This window comes from Dromiciops gliroides, chromosome 3 (genome assembly GCF_019393635.1).
Source record: "Dromiciops gliroides isolate mDroGli1 chromosome 3, mDroGli1.pri, whole genome shotgun sequence".
Taxonomy (NCBI): domain Eukaryota; kingdom Metazoa; phylum Chordata; class Mammalia; order Microbiotheria; family Microbiotheriidae; genus Dromiciops; species Dromiciops gliroides.
In genome coordinates this window covers 510,277,954-510,292,539 of record NC_057863.1, presented here as the reverse complement: position 1 = coordinate 510,292,539, position 14,586 = coordinate 510,277,954, and the positions used below count along the sequence as shown (strand labels likewise).

Sequence of the window (14,586 nt, the reverse complement as noted above, 5' to 3'; positions counted from 1 at the left end):
ATGCTTCATAGACACTATTTGAGTGACCCTGTGAGGGTAATGCCATTAACACTCCCATTTTACAGATGAGAAAACTGAGTTTTCTCAGAGATGTTGAATGACTTGTCCAAGATCACAAAACCACTAAGTGTTTGAAGTGGGCTTTTTTAAACCCAGACTTTTCTGATTATAATTCTAGTTCCCTAGTCACTATGCCAAACTACACCCCAAATAATAAAGACTACATCTGGGAGGCAGTTAGGTGGTGCAGTGGATAAAGCACCAGCCCTGGATTCAGGAAGACCTGAGTTCAAATCCAGCCTCAGACACTTAACACTTACTAACTTTGTGACCCTGGGGAAGTCACTTAATCCCCATTGTCCCAGAAAAAAAAGACTACTTCTGACTCTTAATTCAGTACTCTTAATTAGAAAACTATTTCTTCCTCCATCTGTTTACCAACTTGCCCTGAATCTTATCAGCTGCCACGACCCCAAGCATTACATTTATCAAGATATCTGTTGGTAAATTTGTAGGTTTGTTCAAGTTTGGTACAGCTTAGGGACAGGCAGCGGAATCAAGGCTAAAACTCGACAATTTCTTTAAAACAAAACCTTCCTCAAATATTCAAAAATATTTACAGCAACATTTCTTGTGAGAGTAAAGACCTGGAAGAAAAATGGTTGCTGAACAATTAATCAGGGGGTAGCTGAACAAACCGGTCTGTGAATGGAATGGAATGTCATTTGTACCCTATGAAATGATGAATGTGAAGAAGGTGGAGAAACTTGCTGAGGTTGATATAGACTGATACAGAGCAAAGTCAGCAGAACCAGGAGAACAAATTACATGAGAACCTCAATAATGTAAAGGAAAACAAAATTGAAAGACTGCAGGACTCTGATGGAGGCAGTGACCAGCGAGGACTGCAGAGGTCTTGATGGGAAAGCATTGGTGATAAGGGGGCAGACAACAGGTGCTGAGTGAGATGTACATTTTCAGATGTGGCCAATGCGTTGATTTCTTTTGTTTGATTGCACTTATTTGTAACAATGCTTTTTCATTCATTCATTCATTCCAGAGTTGGAAGAGTCAATGGGACATTATAGTATTGTTAACAACAACAACAGAAAAGGAGCATTAGTGTGACTAAAAAAGACAAAAGACTACCAAATCTACCCACATGCTTCAGCCTTTGCTGAATAGCATGAATTAAACACCCAGTCCCATGCACAGCTGACCTAGAGTCTGTTTCTGCCATTGGGACTGCCTTGCTGTGCCCACTTGCCAAACTGCAGCCTCACCACGGATACTTTTTCCCTTAGGGAGACAATTGATTTGGGGTAAGACAGAGGAGTGGGACACTGAGGTCTCCTTGTTCAGACCCCTGCCAGGGTTCTGCTGAACAGCATGCTCCCTGGCAGTGGGGATAGGAAGGCAGAGGTCACTCTGGCTATGAGCCATTTCTCTGCCACAGTGGTTGCTGCTATTTCCAGCTCATGTTTATGCAACACGTATCATTTTGAGGTTCTGCTCAGAAGGAGTTTTCCCTCTGTGGCACATGCAAAGGGCCATATTTATGTTCTTATTACAAGCCAGCTTTCTGGGCTCTGGCGGCTGCTGCTGCTGCTGCTGCTTCATATGTGTCCTGCGGCTAGCTTCTGGGATAGCTAGACTTATAAGCACTGGTCAAACTTGCTGAGTGCATCATTCCAAGGTTATATACACAGCTTCTAACTTCTCTGCTCTACATGCCAAAGGCTTGATTTTAGGCTGGTGGGGGGGGGGCTGGTGGGGGGGAGGGAAGAGGGAAGCAGCTCCTTAAAACACAATTGTGTCTTACTTATGGTTCATTTTTAAGGACCCAATACTGTCCCAGAACAACTTTCTGTAAGAGACACTGATTGAGGAACAATGTGTTCTAATAAAAGAGTAGGATGAAGCTAGTTTTCTAACCTTCTTCAGATGCACAAAGGCTGGGGATTGGCCTGGGGAAGGGCTGGTGATATATGTCAACCATTTAAATACTCTGGATTCTGGAGGAAGAAGCAATGTAGGATCGGTAACAACATCTGGATGGTCAAATTATTAAAACTTACATAAGAGAATGCTTGTGAATATTGTCACATTTCTAGGTCTCTCACCTTATTTCTTCCTGCTGAGACTTCATATTTAAATCACATTTAAATACTACACAGGCTCCCACTTTTTATTTAGTAGGGCAAGGATTTCTCTCTTCCAATCAGCTGCTTGAAGCCCCTTCAGGAAATTACTAGAGGCTTTTTCTCTTTCTTTCTTAGAAAAAAGGCCTCTCCCATTGTTCTTTTACCTCTCCCTGTCTTACCTCTAGCTAATATCAAACAAGAATTCTGTTTTATCTTAAGTCACCGTGCAATTATATAGCCACGTACCCGTGGGTCTGAATTAAGGAATGAGTTGCTGGCTCTTTTTTCAGTATATAACACTGGGAAATGTTCTTGGGCCTATTTTAATGTGTTTGCTGACAGGGTGTGCATGCTTAGCAGAAAGCCTCTGTTAGAAAAGAACCAATAGAAGCTTGAATAGGGCCCCTTTATCTTCTTTCTTCAACCATCCAGGGAGACAGGCGGCATGCTAGAAACTGGAATGGCTTCAGGAGAAACTCTCTCCCAGGGTTTTGTGTTTGGCATTTATCCCCTTCCTACCTTTCTAGTCTCCTCACACTGTACTCCCCCCTCCACACACCCTCTGATCCAGCCACGTTGGCCTAGAGGCAGTTTTTTACACACAAGCCTCTATCTTCCAGTTCTGTCTAGATGGAAGCCATGCCAGGAAGTCTTGGCCTTCTCACTTCCACTTCTGGCTTCCTTCGAGACTCAGATGAAACCCCACTTCAGGAGGAGATCTCTTTTAGTAATCAGTAACTTCCCCATGGAGATAACCTTCCACTTACTCAGCATCTATCTTGTATGGGCTTAGTTATTACATACTGTCTGTCCCATTAGAATATGAGCTCCCTGAGGGCAGGGACTGTTTTTGACTTAATTCATAGCCTCAGAGAGTGTCTGGTATATACTAAACAACTAAAAATGGCTATTGACTGTTGACTGTGCTGGAAGGAAAGTCTCCAGCCCAGCACTTTGGTCCAATCCTGCTATGTGTGATAACAGGATTTATAGCTGAAAGGGATAGCAGAGGTCACCTAAGGATCATCAATCTAGAGGTAAAAGAAACCTCAGTGGCCATCTGCTCCGATCCCTTCATTTGACCTATGAGAGAATGAAAGGTTCTTAACCCAGGGTCCATGATTTTTTAAAAAAGCATTTTGATAGCTGTATTTCAATATAATTGGTTTCCTTTGCAGTCCTATCTATATAGTTTACTCTTTGCATTTACAAACACGATTCTGAGAAAGGCGCCATAGGGTTTTATTGGATTACTGAAGGGGTCCATGACTCCAAAATAGTTAAGATGCTCTGGCTTAGAGAAATCATGCTGCTTGCTCAAGGTGACTCAGTGATAAATAAGGTAGTAGGTCTGGGATGTTAACCAGTATTTTTTCTTCTAGTGACTAGTACTTTGCTTCAATCAGGAACATGCTTGCGGGTTTGTCAGAACTGAGGCTACCAGGCTGAGCATGGGAATTATCGTGGATGGGCAGCTGCTACACACACAATATAATATGGGAAATAAAGACCACATGGGGAAATAAAGGCTGCAAGGGGGTGGTTCTTTCCTTAGACTGCGACCACAGAAAGTGGGAGTGATAACAATCACAATTAATATTTATACAGCACTTATTACATTCTCCCTTGAGCTAAGTGCTTTGTAATTACTACTACCTCATTTGATCCTTACAAGAAGCCTGGGAGGTAGATACTGTTATTGTCCCAGTTTCACAGGTGAGGACATTGAGGCATGCAGAGGTGAAGTGACTTGTGTAGTGTCAGAGGCTGGATCTGAACTTAGGTCTTCTTGACCCCAGGCCCAATTCTCTCCACTGCACCACCTCCCTTAAGTCTATTCTTAGGAGAAAGCTAGTTCTCTTACATAGAGGGAAGATAAACTAATAGTTTCATCTGTTCCTTTAAAGAAAAGTTTGCCTTCTGATAGTGTTATAATGAGCTCCATCACGTGAGGTCTAGGGAAGCTGGGGTGGAATTGGAGCATGAGTAAAGTGCTCCAGAGGCAAGGTTAGGGGTCCTGGGAATTGGTAAAACAGGGAAGATGAAAGCAATTTATTTTAGGAAACAGTGCAAAGTAGAAACTTAAAGGTAGCTATGACATGTAGTGAATAGAGTGTTGGACTTGGAGTTAGGAAGACCTGAATTCAAATTTTGAATCAGATGCTGACCACCTGCGTGGTCCAGGGAGAGTCACTCAATGTCTCTGGACATCATTTTCCTTATCTTTAAAATAGGAATAATATCTATCTTGCCAGGTTGCTGTGAGGATCAAAAGGAAAAATGTATACATACATATCTATACACACACACACACACACACACACACACACACACACACGGAGCAGCTAGGTGGCACAGTGGCTACAGTACTGAGCCTGGTGTCAGGGAGAGCTGAGTTTAAATATTACCTCAAACACTTCCTAGCTGGGTGACCCTGGGCAAGTCACTTAACCCTATTTGCCTCAGTTTCCTCACATGTAAAATGAGCTAAAGAAGGAAATGACAAACCACTCCAGGATCTTTGCCAAGAAAAATCCAAATGGGGTCATGAAGAGTTGGATACAACTGGACAACAACACACATACCCATACATACATACCTATAAATATATGACACTTTGCAAACCTTAAAGTACTTTTATAAATATTGGCTACTTATTATTATTCTCCTTTCTACTAAGAAGCAATGTGGTATGGAGGAAAGCAATCAGTACCAGGAGTAAGAACAAGTTACTTAAAATCATAGCTTTAGGGGCAGCTAGATGGTGCAGTGGATAAAGCACTGGCCCTGGATTCAGGAGGACCTGAGTTCAAATCCAGCCTCAGACACTTGACACTTACTTGCTGTGTGACCCTGGGCAAGTCACTTAACCCCAATTGCCTCACTAAACAAAAACAAAAACATAGCTTTAGAGTCAGAAGGAATTGGAGAAGTCCTCTAGTCAAACCCCTCTCATTTTACAGATGAGGAAACTGAAGCCTTGAGAAGATGCAGAGCTCATAGGTCTAAGAGAACTAGAAGGAACCTCATAGGTCATCTAGTTCAAGCATACCCCCACACCCTATTTCACAGATAAGGAAACTGAGGTATGGGAAAGTTACAGAGGTTAAATGTGAACCCATATTCTTTAACTCCAAAGGCCGTGCTCTATGATGAGACCAGTGTCACAAGGATAGTAACTAGAAGAGCCAGGATTTGAACCCAGGTCTTTGGCCTCCAAATCCACTACTATTTCCAATACCGAGGCTCCTGTTCCAGGTTCTTCATCAATGAAATGAAGGAGTTAGTCTTAAATGACCTTAAGGTTTCCTCCCAGCTCTACCATGCTTTAATCTGACATGTTATCAAAGAGATAATTAAAATATCAGTAAATTACATATTTTTGATTGATTATAATCAGCAACTTCTGCTGAACTGGCCTTTACGGATGCCTTATCATCTAGAGAAAAAGGCTCAGTAACAATACTGTAAAGGAATAATAAAAAATATAAGGATAAGAGTAGAGTTCAGGCTTTTTTAGCCTTCTGATTATCACTTCTTTTTTTTTTAAGGAAACCCACTGTGAGTTCTGGTAGCAATGCCAGCAAACACAATGTCCTGCCATCGTTAAAAGTATATTACAATTTGTGGTTGTGTAACTAGCATTTGACATGGAGTGGAGTTCTATTTCAACCCGATTTAATTATAGACTCCTTTTATATATCCTAGATGGCTCACACTAGCAGAATTGTTTTGCCTGGTGAAAAACTGGCCATGACTTGTCATAATGGGCTGGTTTATAGAACTACTGAAGTATAGTTAGTGCCCATCATTTGGGAATTATGGCACTATAACAACCCTTTATTTACATATACTGCTGAGACAGTAAAAATGGCAAATAGATTTCTTAAACTGAGACAGCAGAAATATCCCCCTAGGGTATTTGGCCCTCATTGTGGCAGTAACATATGCAAGCCTAAATAACTCTGGTGTCTCCATTTCTGCAGTGCATCATCTCGTCCACACTTTATGCCAGTCTAATAATAAGACGGACTCTAAATTGGGAGTTGGGCTTCCTGAGTATTCGATTGTAATACACACTGTGGAGGCTATAAGTGATTTGTGAGAAAGGCTTAAATTGACTGATCACATGGCCTCGGAGTGATCCTGCAAAGGGGCTGGAGGAAAATCAATGGCAGAGTCACTCCCCACTCCCAGCTGCCTCCGAGAGGCATGGATCCTTGACTTAGTTTACAGTTAACCCAGGTCCCTTGTCCGAGGAAAGGCAAGCAATTGTTTCATCTTTATTCTCTGTGTCTTCCTCAGAAATGAAAAGCATCCACAAATGTTTTGCTGCTGCCCCTCCATTCCAAGTTAAATTCCTTGGCCATTGTTGGTGTCTTTCTTCTTAGTTGAGAGAGATGGAGGAGAGAGAGAAAGACAGAGAGAGAGACAGACAGACAGAGGACAGAAGGACAGAGACAGAGAGTGGGACAGAGACAGAGACACACAGAGATAGAGACAAAAAAGACAGAGACAGACATATACACAGAGACACAGAAAGAAAAAAGAGATAGAGGTAAAGAAAGAAAAAAGAGAGAGATAACTAGAGTGACAGAGAAAGAGAAACAGGGAGAGACAGAGAGAGATGGGGAGGAATAAGATGCTTATTTGTCCTCAGATTTCATGTAAAATGTTCTTTTCCCCAGGCCTGGCTTTTCTACTACATTACTCATTGATCATTGCTGTTATCTCCATCCACACATTTCACCTGACAAAAGTAATATCAGTACTAAACCTCTTTTCCCTCTTATTTTTGATATCCAGTGTAGCTATATTTACTTCTGTCTCTTCCCTCCTGTGTTCAGCTTTACAGAAAGTACTAAGAACCAAAGAAGGTAAGTGATTTGTCCCAGGTCACTCAGGTGATATAGGTGGCAGAACTGGGGTTTGAATTCAAGTCCTCTAGTGTCAAATCCACCGGTCTTTTCATTATGTCATTCTTTTTTTGTTTTTTTGCAGGGCAATTGGGGTTAAGTGACTTGCCCAGGGTCACACAGCTAGTAAGTGTTAAGTGTCTGAGGCCGGATTTGAACTCAGGTACTCCTGACTCCAGGGCCGGTGCTCTATCCACTGCGCCATCTAGCTGCCCCTCATTATGTCATTCTTGAAACCTGGTTCATAATTTCTATGCTTCCCATACATGGGTATGATTACTATCTACAGCCTTCCTTACTGAAACAATTCCTTAAGGGTTGGTGAGGACCATAAAATACAAAAAAAAAAAAAAAAAAAGGATGTCATCAGTGCAAATCTGATTCTGCTGTTGTGTGATTGCAGGCTTTAATTCCCTCCTCTACAAAAGAGGGGGTCAGACTAGATGGCTTCTAAAGTTCCTTCTAGTTCTATTATCCCATAAGGTCATTAAGCATGCAAATGGCTGGGGAAAGGACCCAAGGAAGATGGTGATTTCTTAGCCTTTGCCCCCTTTGCTTCTAACCTTTAATTCCACAAATGAGATGTATTGGCTGAGCTGGGTCCTCCCCTAATTGTAAGGTCCCAGTTCTTATCTAAACAGGATTAAAGAGCCCTGCAGGGAATCTGGAGTTTGCATATTCTTCCCTTTGTTGAACACTAGTGTTGGTTATTAACACATGGCACTTGGCCACTTGCTGAAGAAGCCAGTGAGCTCCAGATGACTGGCGCCATCTAAAGAGGCCCATTTCTAACGGGGTCCAACATGAAAGGGGTTCGTGGCTCAGCTGCCACTGACTGAATGGGGAAGGGGGGCGGACGGGGAGCCGGGCTGCAGGCCCAGGCACTCACCGCCAGATGGCAGGCCCGCACAGCTCCCTCCGTTCTGGCAGGGATTCCGTTCACAGGCGTCCGGGTACAGGACACATCCAAGCTTGAGTTCAGTGAGGCCCACCACCTCGGCGAAGCTGCTGCGTTTGTTCTGCAGGGGCAGCTCATTGTTATTCAAGACCACGGAATCCAGGCAGCCCTGGAAGCCGCTCAGTACCTGCGTCACCCTCTTGTCCGTCAGGCTTCGGATGTTGTCCACCTGGACCAGGGCGCCGAAGTAGATGGCGCTCTCCGTGCCCGGAGTCTGGAAGTAGAGGGGGGCCTTGCGGCGTTCCACATAGCTATCGTCCAGTGACAAGCTGGTGAAATTCTGATTGAGCTCTAAGAAGACCGAGTGCCAATTCCCGTCATTCACGGCTCGTCCAGAGATGCCCAAGATCCCGGGACCCGTGCCGCAGTCCAACTGGAACCATAGCTTGCTGTCCACAATCTGGGAGGAGGAGGGGAAAAAAGGGGAAATGCATCGATGTTCATCTCAAAGTATATTTCTGCATATGCATTTTCCTGCAGGAATATTGCTTCAGACATCATAAAATACAGTGTAAAATTCCCCTCTCTTTGCCATGCCCATGTAGGCTTACTTGATTACTGTTCTCCCCACCCCCCTCCAGTTAGTAATTAGTTATGGCCACAGTTATAGAAATGCAATTAAATTTAATAGTATTTACAGCCCTTAGGATACTGCATTCCTAAAATTCAAAGCAATGCTTCCTTTAGGTACAACAAGCATTTAGTACCCTTCTAGTCATCCAGTACAGTTAGAAGGATGGCTGGTCCTTAAGTGTACATTTCAGTGCTGATACTTACTACCTGTGTGACTCCAGGGCAAGACATTCAACTTTTCTAGGTCTTGCTTTCTTCCCCCATAAAATGAAGGGTTTGGATTCAGATGTGGTCTCTGAGCTTCCTTCAGGCTCTAGAGCAGTGACTGTATTATCTATTTAATCTGTTTCAGTGCAATTCATTTAGGTGCTAAAGAGCTATCTAATCCAAACCTAAGTGAGAAGTGCACAGAGCTCTAGACCTGGAGTCAGGAAGACCTGAATTCAAATCCAGCCTCTGACATTTACAAGCAGTCTGAGCTTGGGCAAGTTCTTTAACCTCTGTTCACCTCCATTTCCTCATCTATAAAATGGGCACCTACCTGCCAGGGTTGTTGTGAGGTTCAAGTAAGATAATTGCAAAGAGCTTAGCAGAGTTCCTGGCATATAGAAAGTGCCATATAAAGATTAGCTATTATTATTAGTATCATTTTTTATAGATGAGGAAACCAAGGTTCAGAGATAATGTCAAGGTCACACAGGTAGTAACAGAAGCAAGATTTGAATCATAAAGATGGTAATGACATGGGGCAGCTAGGTGGCACAGTCGATAGAGCACCGGCCTTGGATTCAGGAGTACCTGAGTTTAAATCCAGCCTCCTCAGACACTTGACACTTACTAGCTGTGTGACCCTGGGCAAGTCACTTAACCCTCATTGCCCCACCAAAAAAAAAAAAAAGATAGTAATAACAGGACCACAGATTTACATTGGAAGGAACTTCAGAGTCTATCCAGTCCAACTTCCTCATTTTTCAGATTAATAAACAGAGGCCCAGAGAAATTAAGTGACTTGCCTAAGGTCACACTGATAGTAAATAACAGAAGCAGGATTGGAATCTGGTTCCTTTAACTCCAGAGCCAGCACTCTTTCCACAGGCAAGGTGAGAATTCAAGGCTTACTGAAATTCAGATAGATACAGTTATCCCTTCCACATCACAACTTTCTTCATTGTGGTTTCAATATACTTTAGGTCAGCATAAGAAATTAAATGGGAAGTTTTAGGGAAGCTACAGATGACATGTGAAGGCCAACAGATGACGCAGAGCCTATGACCAAATACTTAATCCCAATTTTACAATAAGGTACTGTAAATACCCCATAAAAGAAAAAGAAAAAAAAATTCAGACTTCTTTTCTGGTACAAAGGGAGGGCTAAAAAATCTTAGGCAGATTTTCCAGATGGCAGGATTGCTAACTGCACTAACTCCTGCTATGTGGAAGGGATAACTGTATATATCAAAAATACAAATCCTGGGGCAGCTAGATGGCACAGTGGATAGAGCACTGGCCCTGGAGTCAGGAGTACCTGAGTTCAAATCCGGCCTCAGACACTTAACACTTACTAGCTGTGTGACCCTGGGCAAGTCACTTAACCCCAATTGCCTCACTAAAAAAAAAAAATACAAATCCTTTTTACAAATATATTGTCATATTCCTCAAAGATAGTTATTTTCCCTCCAACTCCTGCTGCTGCTATTGGTTTTAGCAGATCACTACAATTACTCTTGGTTAGATATTTCCAACAACAAATTCTAACCAGACACCTGCTTTCATCTGGGTTGTTGTCTTTGATGGAGCAACACAGTAAGCTGCGTGTTTTTTGTGGGGTGTTATTTTTTTTGGGGCGAGGCAATTGGGGCTAAGTGACTTGCCCAGGGTCACACAGCTAGTACATATCAAGGTCTGAGGCTGTATTTGAACTCAGGTACTCCTGAATCCAGGGCCAGTGCTTTATCTACTGTGCCACCTAGCTGTCCCTAGCTGTGTGTTTTATATGATTTTACTACTACAATGAGAGCTTCATAAGGGAAATTTGAAGCAAAGAACTGGACAGTGGGGTCTGCTATAAAAGAAATATTCTCATCCTGCAGACCACTGGTCCTGCTTCCATTTTGGCTCACCTACCCACTGTCTGGGGAAGTAACACTTTTGGAGATATGACCTCTGTAGATGCTGCAGCTACAAACAGCTCATTAACCATGGCTATTGAAGACTCAGAAGAGAAAATCCTTACCACCAGAGTACTTGGCCTTGTCAGTTATCTGAAAAAAATATGGTTTTATCAGTGGAAATATTGCTAAAGATGCACTGCCTCCTGCTTTGCTTGGACATTCTAAAGACAAGACCACTTGGCCATTCCATCTAATTTGCAGCTGACACCTTTTATACATGTTATGTTCCCCAAAATATCAGCAGGTGGCACTGAGTCTAGTTATCTAAGCAAAAAAGTGATACTTATTTAACAAAGGGAAACTGAGTCCAATTGTTCTGAGCACTGCTCTAATTCTGTTTGTGTGGCACAGTTTTCATTTTTATAGGTTTAAAGGGGGGCAATGGATTATGCAAGAGTGGAGAACTATCAAGAATCCTATAATATTTTTTTGTAGTTCCTATGTTTATATTCTCAAACTGTGATATCTGTGTTTTACACTCTAAAATATTTTGCTTCATGAGCGTCCTTGTGAATTCATCAAGAATGTACTTGTCTTATAAATTCTAATTGTCAAGGTGACTCCAGGATGGAGTAGATTTTGTTCTTCCTCTTCACGGCACTGTCTCGCTTTTCTATTTGTATCCTCAGTACTTTGCATGTGTTAAGTGTTTCATAAATGCTTTTTCATTCCTTCAGTAAAGAGAAATGTTAATTCAAAATTAAAGTGTGTAGTATTGAAGGGGGATTCTCTCAGATAACTCATTAGTATATAAGGTCCTTGAGGGCAGGGTTGTCCTTTCTTCTGTTTATGTAGATTCCCAGTGCTGAGGACAGTCTGGCACATACTGAGTGCATAATAAACACTCATTGACTTGTTGACTAGACCTCACCAAGGCTGGAGATGACCCCTGGGTTTTGAGAGCCTTGTAAGCTCTGCAATATCCTAATAAGCTGGTAAGGCTTTCAAGTACAAGTCCTGTGAAGTTCACTTCATAGGACTATTGCTGGAAGAGTAGCCTACCTAAGTTTGTTGAAGCTCTCAGATGAGATAATATGTAAAGCACTGTACAATCCTTAAAGTTCTATGTAAATGCTAGCTATTATTATTATCATTATGATAATAATAAATTGCAATTAATAATTATAACAACAAATTCTAATAAATAACTACCATTATTATAATTAATCTGTATAATAAATTACTATTATTATAATTCACCTATGACATTGACCTTATAGCTCAATGTGTCTATGAAAGGCACCATCCCAACCTTTGTTGACAATTCTCTGGGACTCCCCCTTGTGAATACAGAGATGAACTAGGAGTGGAAAGTTGGCTAGTTCATTTGGAATCACTGAGCTTTTCTTTTTCAGGGTCTAAGCTTCTGCACACTTCATACTTTTCTTTAAAAAAAAAAAGATGACAAACCAAAAAAATCCCTCATTTCAGGTCATTAACAGCAAGGGGCATGTAAATGTCAATGGAATGCAGAGTAATATACTGAGTGAGTCTTCCTAAAATGTGTCTTATTCATGATCGACCTGTCAGGGATTATTAGAGTCCCACTTATTCTCTCAGACTATTTCTTTATCTATGCTTCAATATGTTCCACAGACCATTAGTTCTTTTGGACTCTCTCCTTGACTCCTTTGTTGAGGTGTTGCTGCCGCTCATATGGTATCCATAGCACAAATGTAAGTGCTGAATAAAGGCATATATGTGAAAATCTTTGTGGACTTAATACAGCTCTGGGAATTTAAGCATCTAATGATGCTTTTGTAAGCTTGTGCAAATTATGTAGCTTCTCTGGGTCCAGGATTCTTTAGCTGCATGGAAGAGATAACTACAATAACTTACTTTACAAGGATATTGTTGTACATGGATAATGCTAAGCTCTACCACACACACGAAGCAATCACACATGTACCTACATGCCTCTCAAACATTAAAAAGAGACAAATACATATAGTAGGAGTGGTTTATTTTTCCCCTCTGAAAGATTTTAAATGTAACAAATGGGTGTTGGATGCATAATTTTTTGGTTCAGTGAAATGAACTGAATGAATATTGTAAATCACACCAGAATACTAGCTTGGCTGTGACTCTTGGAAAATGTCCATATTTGTATATCAATGTAAGTAATAAAATGATCAAATGATCCTTTGGGACTTCCTCCTTCTTGCACAGTCCATCTGCCATTACATGCTATGGCTTTAATATAGTGCCTACCAATCTATTGAGGGAGGAGTGGAAGAGGAAGGAGGGTGAATATTGGTTGGTGCTGCTACATTTTATGGGAGCTTTTGTTAAAAAGATGGACAGAATTAAGATTGCACTAATTCCAAACTCCTCTCACACCTGGTTTGATATCGAAGCCACAACCTCATTCAAGAGAACTGAAGTGGTATTTAATGTACATAAATGATACAGATCACTGAGCACAAAGTAGCATGTAGTTTTCCCTATATTCGTTGGCTGGAAAGGGAGCTACAGCCCATCAGCCCATCCTTATTTTAAAATTTTTATTTTATTTTGAAATTTTAATTTAATTAAATAATTTTGCTTTATTCTAATTTACTTTAAATACAATTCACTTTGACCTTAATAGTTGCTCATATTTATACTATGCTTTAAGGTTTGTAAAGTGCTTTACACACCATCTCATTCGACTTTAAGAATTTTTGTGTAGGGCCCTAGAAATTATATGCCTTTTCAAAAGAGTAACATAATAGAATTTTGCCCCCAAGCCTTCTCTCACAAAAACTTGTTAACCCTTTTCTTTTTCAAACATAGGTTTTGATGATGCAAAAGAAAGAAAATATTGGTTGCTCCTTTACATATCTGATCAATCTAAAGAAACATAATCAAATATTATTTCACTTTACCATCTTTAAAACAGGCAGATCCCAAACAATCCACCTTTTTACAATGATAAAGTGTCCCATTATTCAGTGGACAAGCTGTTACAACTGAAGTTCAGGCATGAATGAACGCTTTATTACTGACTATCAATGTTACTGTAATTGGTGCTGCTACTGTGGGTGGGGGTGGGCAGAAATTGGGGATAAGCCAATTTGTTCAGTGGAATTTATTATTTATAGACTCAGTGTTATAAAATATTTAGAGTCTCTGAGTTGCTTGAAATCAGTCATGATTTCCAGGCCATCAGCCTGAATTCCAATAGCCCAGAGTCTCAGAGTCATTAGACTGGAACTAAAAGAAATCGTATTGTAGGCAAAGGCAAATTTTAATAAAAATTAAACTTATGGCAGAAAGAATTAACCTTTCTTCAGTGCTATTAGGTTGACTATATTTATATAAGAGTGGGGGTTGATTAGAAACATTCCCTGGGTATCTAGGTGGTGCAGTGGATAGAGCACTGGCCGTGGAGTCAGGAGGACCTGAGTTCAGATCCGGTCTCAGACATTTAACACTTACTAGCTGTGTGACCCTAGGCAAGTCACTTAACCCCAACTGCCTCACAAAAAAAAAAAAAAAAAAAAAAAGAAAAGAAAAGAAAGAAAGAAACATTCCCCCACCCCTTTACAGGAATGACTGGAGAAGACCAAGAAGCTGAAGCTTTTAATCAGAATCATTTAATCAGAACTATCCCTAAATGCAATGGGTGGGTGGCCACCATAGAGAGTCTCTCCTCAACTCCGAAGGACTTTCAAGCAGAAGCTGGTCTAACCTTGTTTGAGGATGCTATGTTATGGACATAGTTGTACTTAGGTTCCTCTTTGTCTCTTAGATAGATACTATGGGTTGTTCAATAATTCGTGAAGAACTAATGGTTTAAAGTTGCTTTAAATATATACATTTGGCACATTCACAAACAAATC

The 14,586-nt window shown here is 41.1% G+C and overlaps 1 protein-coding gene across 1 annotated transcript in view; it reads right to left on the bottom strand.

The window, feature by feature from the left end:
• The window catches only part of LOC122747862 (protocadherin Fat 3-like), a 773,714-nt gene that overhangs the window by 24,659 nt on the left and 734,469 nt on the right, over positions 1–14,586 (bottom strand). The window contains 1 exon segment of the mRNA XM_043993670.1: positions 7,950–8,418. Within this exon segment, the coding sequence (XP_043849605.1) occupies positions 7,950–8,418 (469 nt within the window).